The following is an 11,557-nucleotide window of genomic DNA, read 5'->3' on the forward strand; positions in this document are numbered from 1 at the left end:
CATAATTTATACTAGTTAAATGTTTTGTAAGAAATGAAATTTTCAAATAATAATAATAATAATAATATGTAAGAAATATTAAGAAAAAAAAAGTAAAAAGTACAAACAAATAAAAGAAGAACCACCACATATTTATCCATAATTAACCCACACTTCATTTACATGAAAGGAAATAGCTAGTATCTTGCTATCATGTAATCCAAATTTCATCAACATATAAAGAATTGTAGTGAATAACCATATATAAATATAAATATAAATATATAGATCTTCATTGCTAAATCAACTAATGCATGATTTTGAAATGAAAGTGGATGGACTTTATTGTATACACAAAAACAAATGTAGAATGAGAATTATTGTCAACTATAACTCAAAATGGAAAGTAGATAGCACCCTCATCTAACATGATAAATGCCATTACCAAAAATAATACATCTTGAATATCCTTTTCTTTTTTTCCTTTTTAATCTTTCTTCTTGCCCTTTGATCGAAACGACACGAAAAATCCAGACACGTAAGGGCAAAGTCTGATCATGGTGATTATTTGGTCAGGATATATCTATCTTGGTTTGGACCCATAAAGGAGAAGTGCCACGAAAAATCCAGACCCGTAAAGGAGAAGTGCCGGTGGGGGTATATGGGGAAGTCACGACTCAAATTCCTGATCCATCGGAACCTTAATCTTGCATGGCGAGGAAAGGCCAGACACTTCAGCCTAACGGGAGCAACCAACAACGAAATGAGAAGATGAGGTTCCTCGGGCAACCCCATTTAGAAAGAAGGGCCGAAGGTTAGGAGAAAACTTCCCGAGCAACCCTTCTGTCATCTTGATGATCCTTCAAACTGTTCCCGGAGCAACTCATACTTTTTAAGCTCGGCCATAGACAACGAGGGAGAGATCTCTCCCAATACCTTCAAAATGGAGAAAAATGATCATTTCAATAGTAGTATAGGATATATATCAACCACAGAGGCAGATGTAGCCTGCTTCCAATTTAAATCAACACGGAGCGTAATATAAAAATTACAAAAATTTCAACGAATATTAAATTATGAACCCATATTAACAAATGCAACGGATTAAATGGTAAGAATTTAAACGTTGAACTCATGCGTTAATTCTGGATCCACCTCTGTCCCCCATAGAGAAACCTCTAAACATTCTATTAGTGGCTGTCTTACCTTTAAAAAATCCTCATATTCCACGATAATTGAGCCATCAAGATCATCTGAGCCAGTTGAATCCGAATCTGAAGCTAATGCCTACAGCAAAAACATTAAATTGCTCAACGTCTTTCAGGAAACAGATATGACGATAATGCACAAAAGACTTTACATATGTTTAACAAGTTTGAGATACCATTGGTTGTTTAGAATTTCCAAGTTACTGTTTGTTACCTATTGCACCGACACTATAAGTAAAATATTTGAAAATTAGAAATATGGGATGCAAATACACACCTTGCGCTTCGCAGCATGAAACCAAGCATCAGCGCACAGTGCATACATGTCAGCCCCTGTGAAGTTTGGTGGACACCTTTTTGCTATTGAGAGCAGAGATATATCTTCTTTCAATTTAAACTTCCGCGTAAGTGCTTTAAGGACCCTAAATATTATAGAAAATTCAAGAAATCAAACGGAGAATACGAAGATAAGTACATAAGCAGGTCAGAATACAAGAATACCTCTCTCTGTATGAGGCTTCAGAATTAACACCAACATATAGGAGCTTATCAAAGCGCCCTGGCCGCAAAAGGGCAGGATCAATAAGATCTGGCCTGTTGCTAGCTCCAATAATAAACAAGTCCTGTATAGGATAGGGGCGAAGAATTAGTTAACATAAGTACCAAAGAGAACAAAACGTTAGCCCCAGGCGTACGTCATGATTTCGAATCCTGTTACAGACAAAGTTAGGTTATTTAAGTGGAGAAGGGTAGAGGGGCGGGCCCATTCTCCACCAAATTCAAACCGTGCCCAGGCTAGCCCTGGGTATTTCTCGGTTATCAGACAGATAACAAAGAGCTATTTTGTGATTGAGTAGAGTAGCTAACCTGGGTAGAGTCGTTCAGGCCATCAATTTCGGCAAGCATCTATAAACAACAGACGTTTAGTATAACAAGCAATATGTTAGTGGCAAAAAGAAGAAATTATGACAAATAAACTAGTGTATTCGATACCTGAGAAACCACTCGATCCATTACGCCCCCGGAGTCTCCAGAAGCACCCCTGGCAGGAGCAAGAGAATCAAGCTCATCGAAGAAGATGACGCATGGTCGAGCTGATCTGGCCTGCAATGTTGTAGAAGAAATGTGAATAAGCAACACATTTTCTGAGAACATTCCTTGCAAAAGCAAAAAATAGGTTACCTTCTGAAAAATGTCCCGAACATTTTTCTCTGACTCTCCTATGTACATGTTAATCAACTCGGGCCCTTTCACACTGAGAAAATTCAGGGAGCATTCAGTAGCAACAGCTTTTGCCAGTAAAGTCTGAAAAATTCAACAAAATATTAATAATGAATACTGTATTATAAATGATCAGGAACATGACCGAACAATACAGATGATATGACACCATATAAAGCAACTTCTGAACTCACTTTTCCAGTTCCAGGAGGACCATAGAAAAGAACCCCAGATCGCTTGCGCAATCCAGACGAAAACAAGTCCTTATGTAAAAGAGGCAGCTGCATCACAAATGAAGAAGACAATGGAAGTCACATCATCCGAAAGATAACAGAAATGTAAAGTGTAACTTTAATTCGACACACGTCCACATAACCAAGTGTCAAGTTTAAAAGAAGGCTTATTCACTTTAGTTTTTACAAGTTTTATGGGGGAGTAAGATAAAGAAATACCTGTACAGTGTCCAAAATTGATTTCTTCACGTCCTCAAGGCCACCAACATCTTCCCATTTGACATTTGGAACCTAAACTAGTGTAAACCATATATATAAGCATTTTCTCAAGCAGAAGCATTAAACTTTTCAAGACAATATTTGACTGCATGTATTGCAATCCAGTACTACACGAGAAAAGATGTACCGAACCAATATAAGCAGTCAGCACATTAGAATCCAATTGTGAATATCTGAACTTCCACCAAATTTTGTTGCCCCCCAACCCCAACCCAACACACACACACAAAAAAAAGAGAAGGAAAGTTTGATGCTTTGTTTTCTTGCAGACAACATTAAAATACTGAGTGAGTCCAACCATCCCAAAAGAAGCACAAAAAGAATAGTTTTGTTTGTGTAATCATTTTCTGATTTTACCTTTGGAGTACCCAATGCTGTTGCATTTCTTTTCTTTGATCGTTCCAGTGATTTCATTACATCTTCTTTGCTTAGTGACTTTGCTGAGTCATGTGAGCCATCATTCGCGATCGGCTTGCTCTCATGAGAACCCTCTTTCAGATCTCCATGCACAACCTTCACATCCTGACTACCGTGACTATGGACTACATTTGCACCAACATCAGCAACTAAAGCTCGCAGATCCCTTGGCATAAATCCTGATGTCTGACCAACCAAATCTTTCACAAGGTCCTCCAAAGAAGTCTGCAACAAAATGATGACAAATGACACCCATAACTTCAGTAATAAGAAAATAACAGAAAGGAATATATGAGAGTCCTTCCACTCCTTGTCTTCTCCCCACCTCGCCTCCTTTCTCTCACCCTTTACACTCCTCAAGTTTCTCAATTTCATGGGCATTCTCACACACAGATTTTTAATTCAATAAGGCTCTTTTGGCCTATAGCAACTAAAGTGTAATATAAGACATTAGGACCAGTGTATCGTACATAGTAGTGAGTATTAAGATCACACACACTAGAAAAGAAACATCAAGTTTACCTACATTTGGAAGTAGTTCACTAACATGCTGAAGAGACTGGGAGAGCATTTCCTTCCTTTGTTCTTCATTCAATGGATCCATGCTAATCTCATGACTGAAACAACGCCTAATAGTTGGTGGAAGGCCTTCAGGACTATCAGCAGCGGCAACTAACAGTACAGGGTGGCAATTTACGGGTTGAGCAACCTTTACTTGCTGCATCAACAAAAGACAAGAATAAGCATAAACCCGACTCTTCTCCAGTATATCGTGTGAAGCAGCACCTTTCAGAAAGAGGGTGGCAATAGAAGGTAATATTTCTGTATTGACTTTCTATCTGTCAAGAGGTCCTCCCCACCCCCCACCTCACCCGTACAGAACAGAGGATATGATAACAAAATATATGCATAATGGACTTGGTGAGGAAGAGCATGGGGTATATTTTTATCAACATTACAAATTTGCTCAGCAGTTAATAAAATTAAGAGGGCTTAGCTACAATGAGAGGACAACCTCAACTCCAGGAAATCTTATGCAGCAGACATGCACATGCTTTGAATTATAACCACATGCAGCTATTTTGACTCAAATTTCTTACGAAGCATAGGTAGCAATTAAGTACAAGTAGGCCTTGTCCTGATAACTGTTACAGGGATCCATTTTTATCACGTCTTTTGCAACTTTTGCACAATTCTGACTAATGACTACGATACTACCTCGAAAACAATTCAAACGTTTTAAGCCTCCCTTTTTCCCATACATATGACGCATGAACCCGAAGTAAATTAGAACAACATGAAAACATTGGAAAAGAGAACAGGAAAGAAAAACAAAATAATCCAATTGATGATGATCACTATAATTCATGAGAAAATTCAATAACATCGTTCAGTATGCTATGAATAACACAAAGACATGAAAATCAAAGGAACTTGGATTTTATCTTACATCATGAGCATTAAATGACTTTCCTTCTGAGTAAATTTCTTCATCTTCAGCAATCGGCTCAGTAAATTCCTTTATGACGGATGCAACTTCTAAGTTCATACCAACTTGGTCATGTGGTGAACCCTCGTTAGAGACCAGGTTACGGAAGGCCTCAAAATGGCGAAGAAGTAGAATAGTAGGAGAGTACCTGTAGTGAAATTTGATTTCAAAGGAATAAAATAACACATTGAAGACAACCAGTTTTTTTGATGTTGATATACTTGACACTGTTTGACAAAATGAATTTGAAATAGAGTTGGAATGGACTTCAATTGAGGTTAGTTTAACAGACGGACCCCAGGTCCAGAAGGCTCCCGTCTATGCAGGCTCGGGAGAAGGCCAATGTAGATGGTGTTGCTCCTGAACTGAGGTTAGTTTAATACAAGTTCAATATCATTGTCGAAATATTCTAAAAGTGGTTGGTTGGTCAATACAAACCATGTCAAAAAAATAGTAAAGAATATAAATTAGGTGTACTTCATCAACTTTAATTTCTCAGATATGGAAGATGATTCCATTTAGATAGGGCACAACTAAACTATACACTGAGCTTTTTGCTGAGCAAATTGAAATTGAGTGGGATTTAATTGAGTCTTCAGCTTAAAATCCTTGTATGGTCAGTAAATTTACCTTCAGCTTCTCATGTAGAAATTTTTTGGCCCAAGTCAGAGAGCAATACTTTTGAAATTTTTTACCTTATCAAACAAAGGCCCAAATAACCTTGAAAAAAAAGTGAAAGGGGAAGTATCTTATATAAATTGGATCAGAGGAACCATTTAGAGACAATCATGAAATATATATGAGAATCCAAAACAACGAGTTATTACTTAAACGTGAAGTTTTTCATATGTAATTATCCTCATGAATCTAGTGATGAACTCCCTATTTTATGTTCTCAATTACAAAAAGTTATTCCTTCAAATCGGGGACATTGAGACAGTGGAAAAACCAAATTAACTGAGGATTGAGAAGCATTGTATAAGTTTGAAAATCTTAAGTAAGCCTTATGTAGGCAATCTACCAGGGAACAATTAAAATCAGGTTCCTGGCATATTGACTTCCAATTACAGTCAATAACCTGATGGTAGAGCTCCAATGCAGTTAGGTAATACACAATAAATACTAGGCAATCCAAAATACCTGCGAGCCATGCTGAAGGCTTCAGCAAGGGCAGCAGATGTTTTTCTATCAGAATTTGCAAATATGTTCTGACAATTGTATTCCACTACATGAAGGCCTAATTGACGAGCAATAAATTTAACCACAGTTCTCTTCCCACATCCTGCAGAAAATTTTGAAATTACCCATCAATGACAATTACTTCAAAATAAACAAGGCTGCAGCTGTTAACTGCATAATTTTTGTTGTAAAGTACATGCAAAAAAATCTATGAAAGAAAACTATATAATCACATTTCTAATAACTTAAACATTATCCTACTCATCCACTATAGACATATAAAACATGTTCATTTTCATAAAATCTAAACACTGAACTCTGGACCTAGAGATTATGCGCGGATATGTAACAAACTTGAGAACCATCATGCTATTTTCTGCCACGTCATGTGAAAAGTGATAAAAGAAAATACCATAGAGCAGTTAAGAAAAGAAAAGATGATCAAAGTGCATCCAGTAAGTATCATCTTTCCAATTAACCAACAGATAACAAAGTCTAAACGTACCAGTCAAGCCATGCAACAACACAACCACCCGAAATTTTGATGAAAGGGCTGATGGACATAATGGTGGTATAAGTATGGAGGCTAAAGTCTTCACCGTGCTCACTTGTAAGGGCAGGGAACCTTGTGGCCGTGGAATCAAAAAATCTGGAGGAACAGCAGAAGGTACATTCCCTCCAAGTACAAAAGCAGTTCGAGTACGGTTGACTTTTAGAACAGGTTCTTCAGAAGGTTCCATGCCCACAACCTGGGATGCTTACTTGTAAGAATGAGAGTAAAGGCATTTAAGCTACTCATGAACCTATGACATTAAGAAATATAACTAAAACCTTGAAATATATAAGGTCTGAACCATCATTTTGCTTCTTCTGACGGCAAGGAATGCACAGAGCCGATTTGCAGTTCCAATTGATGCATACACTGAAAAGATCACCTCTAGAAAGAAATCTATCTACTCCAAAGTACTTATTCAATTCCATATCAATCAACTCTTGACGATCTTCAGCTTCTATAGATGAATGTTTTTTAACTGAATCAAGAGTCCCACATTCTGGTATCTTCACAAAAGAAGCCCTCAGGTGTGTGGCATATTTTGGCAACTGATCTAAAGGTTCAAGCCCAAGAGTAATGAGAGCATTATCTTTTTCACTCACTATGTTATCTGATTTGGCCTCAAATATTGGTGACAAAGCTTCTTTTCCTTGGTGAATCATTGATCTCAAGCATGACAAATGTAAATTAAGGTTAAATGCCAGAATTGGAGATAAATAAGCAACTTCTCCACCTGGTTTAACACAGTGAAAATCAGGATAGCTATGTAATGGCAAGAGAAATGATGTCAGGGAAGAATGTGACAGTGATGAGCTGCGCTCAGATAAAACTTTCTCTGAACTGGGAGGATCTAGAACTACCACTTGTCCAATTCTTTGTTGACTTGTATTCACATTCTTGATAAGTACCTATGGCAAATGAGAGGGAGCCCAAAGTCATACAGAATCATGTATGTCTAAGTTAGTGAGGCAGTAACTAGTTAAAACAAGACCAATTAGAGGAGTAAGCTGCTGATTGTAATTTTATCAGCTAGACTACAACAACAACAACATACCCAGTGTTATCAGCTAGACTATGGTATATGCAAATACTGCTATATTTTTCACAAGTAGCCTTACAGAAATATGTTATTTAGCGGCAAAATTAACGCTCAGAAGATCACTTACGTGATGAAGTATGAAAGGAAGAAGCAAAATCCACAATAGCGATCAGCATGCCAAATAATATTCCAATTTCAGATAAGCAAATAAATGAATGTATAATGAACAATAAATCACTCTTTACGCAGTCTCCATCTAAGACTTGTCATTTGGGGGAAAAGCTACAGCACTTCTGGATTTAGGCAAAGCCAGCATCGCAGCCAAGAATAAAAAAAAAGAAATCAAACAAGAAGAAATCAAGAACACCTATATCAACACTTCATGGAAAAAATAATCATCCTCAGAATCCTAGTCTAAAGTTTCCATCTTTAGCATAATACAATGAAGAATAAGGACAATAACTTAAATACTTAGATTAAAGTATCACTCTCCAAAGTTCAGGTTTTATACACAATTCGACATATGGCATTAGAGTCAAAGCTCATGTTTCATCCTCATCCATGAACAACAATAATTTTTTACTAAGTTTAGTCTTTAGACGAATTCAACATATTCTTCGAGTCTCCCCCACGGGCACAGCTAGAATATGAGTTATGGATTCATCTCGACTCAATTGGGTTCAGGTCCGAACCCTATATTTGTCTTACGAAATACATTGAAAATGTACAATTTATTACTTTAGAACCCAGTAACTTAAAATGACTAGAATCCCGACCCCATAAGCTTCAAATTCTTGCTCTAACTCTGGTCTCATCATCTTCTTATTCCATCAACAAAAATATATATTTGTTTTATAAATTCACTGAGTATCAATAGTGTTCCTACTTACCCTCAATCTACTGATCGATGATGGAGATGCTCAACCACTTAAGCAAGCCTCACTTGTCAACAACAATATATATCCACAAGATGATTTTTTTAAAAAAAAGAATCAGACCCGCACGTAAAATGATAAATTGGGTATAAGCATATCGTACCAATGAACCAGAAGTAATACAAAGTCTTCTAAGCTGAGAAGTAGTTAACCCCACCAAAGCAGAATCATCAAAATTAACAAATTTGGGGTTTGAAATCTTGCTTGAATCTTTAGACACTTGAAGAATTCCAGCTCTCAATTGTACTGTTGGCAATAATGAAATCTGGGTTTGGGTTTCTGCATTCAGGAGTGAATTAAGTAGATTTTTGGTAGAAGAAAGAATTAAAGGCTTCCTTTTTTCCACCATAATTGAAGTTCTGTTGGAACCCTAGTTCCAATTTGCTGTTAAAATGGAATAATTGAAGTTCATATAGGCAGAAAAAATGGGTTTTTTTGGTGAGTGAATTTTGTTCCTGGAAAGCAAATTGAGCAACTCAAGAAAGGTCAGTTCATCACAAACTTTTGTTCTCAGCATAGAATTCGGGTCGGACCTTAGATTTGGGTCGGATCTCTTACCAAAATGAGTCACTTGAAAATGAATCATCTCGAAACCGTAATGCGTTTTTTTTTTTGGAGGAGGAGATGGGTTTCATTCGGTGTATAATATCCGTATTGAAGTCAGACTATTTCGAATTCGTATCATGTAGGCCTTATTCATAAAAAAAGCGCTTCATATAAAAAAAAAATCGTATCCAAAATACAAAATTGAGACATCTAACTAAGAAAAAAACAGAATGATCTATTGTACCACATTTTTTATGATAAATACATTCTTTCATCTTAAGTTTGATTAATTTAAATTTATGTCAAAAAATTCTATTTTAACAGGTAAAATTTCTTTTATAAAAGATAATTTTATTTTCAAGATCCGAATTTAAATTTTTAATTAATTAGTGATATATTTTCAAGAAAAACTTATTTGATACATTGTATTTTACTATGTTATTATTTTTTATAGTAGTGCTTTTAAATAGTTACAAAGCATAAAGATATTATGTAATTATACACATAATTGTGTGTATCTAAAAATCTTAGTCGTTATTATCCATCCCAACCTCACTAATTCGCCGTCGTCGAAATTCGTCGGTATTTCAATTGACTGTTGCTTTGCCAAAAATTGACATCTCCATATACACTTTACTAATTCTTCACATACAGTTTTTTTTTTCTTACAACAATTCTTTACATACAGTTTGATCTCCATAGAACATTGATGCGCCACTAACAAGAAAAAAAACTATTAAGAGGGAATTATCCTTACTTCTCTGGATAAATAACTCAACATTCAATTAAATAAATCATTTAACATTCTTATATCGTGAGTGTCAATGTATAATATCAAATATAATATTTTTTTTAAATATACATAAAATACTTAATTTTACAAAAAACACTTGTTCATGTGCTCCATATTAAAACCTATAAAATTCACCCACGGGTGTACATATACTTTGAATCCAGTCGACCACACATTAAATTGATATCTTCATATACATATACATTCAACTTCTGCTTTGTAAACACACGCATATATACAATAACAACAACAATAACTATCCAGTGAAATCCCACAATGTGGGTCTGGAGAGGGTAAATGTACGCAGACATTACTCCTATCAATGTAGAACGGCTGTTTCCAAAAGATCCTCGGCTCAGTAAAAGCATAAAAAGAAGTCAGATAAGGATAAGAAGTTAAAAGCGATATGGGAAAGAAAATAAGGAAAGAAACGCAGATAAAATAGAGTAATCAAAGTACAGAAAGTAATAGATAATAATAGAAATCAGACCACAAAAAATTATAGTACGCTAATGCGCCTGTTAATAAGGAAGAATAACGAAACTATGAACTAGCGTTCTACCCTAATATGGATCTTCTACACCCTTCCATCTAAGGTCATATCCTCGATAAGTTGTAACTGCGCCATGTCCTGTCATATATATATATATATATATATAAATCAATTATTATATCCTCACAATTTTATTTGGGATTAACATATATTTTGCTATTACCTATTATGTCAAGTGGACTCTAACCAATAATTTGTTCCTACATGAGGTGGCTTGTTGCAGAGGAGATTTAATTTATAGGCCCCACAAACTGTGTTAAGGTACAATTACACGTGTACATCTACAATTGGTTCATTCAGAAGCCTACCAAACTGTCACTGTGTCATGTCTGTTTTCTCAGGATATCATTGCCTTTTTCATTTCATGTCTATGTATTATTTCACCCTCAAAATACAACATAATAACAAGTATACCACTTCCAATTTTCTTGGTTAACCCTTTTCTTGTATGGAACCAATGAGCTTTCATCCATATTTAATTTATACAAATATGGATATAGGACACAAATGGGAAACAAAAAAAAACTTTTCTTGTCTGGTTAAATTGAACAAAGTTACCAAGTTAAAAAATGAGATAAGTTTTCATGACATTTTTTTTGTTTGGATGTGGAAAATAATTTGTATGAGAAAATTTCCTTTTGCTTGAAATCAGATATGAACAAACTACTGAGAGATAGTGTGGTATGAATAAGATTTCTTTGTATTTAAAAAAATGGCTAATCTATAATGAAATTTGTCAGAATTTAGCTTGTTGGTATATTTTCGATAGATTTTTTTTGGTCAAAAATCCCTTATTGATAAGCTAAATTTTGATGAAATGTTTGTAAAAACTTAGTAATTTGTTGGTAATGTGACTCTTAATCTGATTAAGGTCATAAGTTAAAGTTAGGAAGAAAAAAAACTTTACATGGGACCGTTTTTCTTTAATATATCAAAATGCAAATTTAGATTAATCGGATTAAATTGCATTTAGCTATCAACCCTAGTTAGCAAGCTGGAAACTTTCTCGTTGCTCTGAGCTTAACTTTTGGATAGTAAATTAAAGCAAGAATAGGCAAATCACAAAAATGTGGACATAGAGAATTGAACTTGAGTGACTTGTAAATTTCGACACACTATTACCACTGAGTTTT

At 35.3% G+C, this 11,557-nt stretch overlaps 1 protein-coding gene across 2 annotated transcripts; it reads right to left on the reverse strand.

The window, feature by feature from the left end:
* Nucleotides 1-250: 250 nt before the first annotated feature.
* On the reverse strand, nucleotides 251-9,035 carry LOC129899067 (peroxisomal ATPase PEX6). 2 transcript variants are annotated; one of them, XM_055973856.1, is made up of 16 exons: nucleotides 8,636-9,035; nucleotides 6,837-7,466; nucleotides 6,511-6,754; nucleotides 5,967-6,108; nucleotides 4,788-4,974; nucleotides 3,864-4,055; nucleotides 3,278-3,562; nucleotides 2,861-2,932; nucleotides 2,603-2,689; nucleotides 2,370-2,492; nucleotides 2,181-2,291; nucleotides 2,055-2,093; nucleotides 1,689-1,810; nucleotides 1,465-1,609; nucleotides 1,186-1,266; nucleotides 251-915 (listed from the first exon to the last, which is right to left on the reverse strand). In XM_055973856.1, the coding sequence occupies exons 1-16, from the start codon at nucleotides 8,879-8,881 to the stop codon at nucleotides 826-828; spliced, it is 2,796 nt and encodes a 931-aa protein (XP_055829831.1). In that variant the 5' UTR covers nucleotides 8,882-9,035; the 3' UTR covers nucleotides 251-825. The 2 variants fall into 2 exon arrangements, with proteins under 2 accessions (XP_055829831.1, XP_055829832.1); XM_055973857.1 differs by lacking the exons at nucleotides 251-915; nucleotides 1,186-1,266; nucleotides 1,465-1,609; nucleotides 1,689-1,810 and adding an exon at nucleotides 1,872-1,898 and having other exon boundaries at nucleotides 8,636-9,033.
* Between the last annotated feature and the right edge of the window lie 2,522 nt (nucleotides 9,036-11,557).

This window comes from Solanum dulcamara, chromosome 8 (genome assembly GCF_947179165.1).
Source record: "Solanum dulcamara chromosome 8, daSolDulc1.2, whole genome shotgun sequence".
Lineage (NCBI taxonomy): Eukaryota > Viridiplantae > Streptophyta > Magnoliopsida > Solanales > Solanaceae > Solanum > Solanum dulcamara.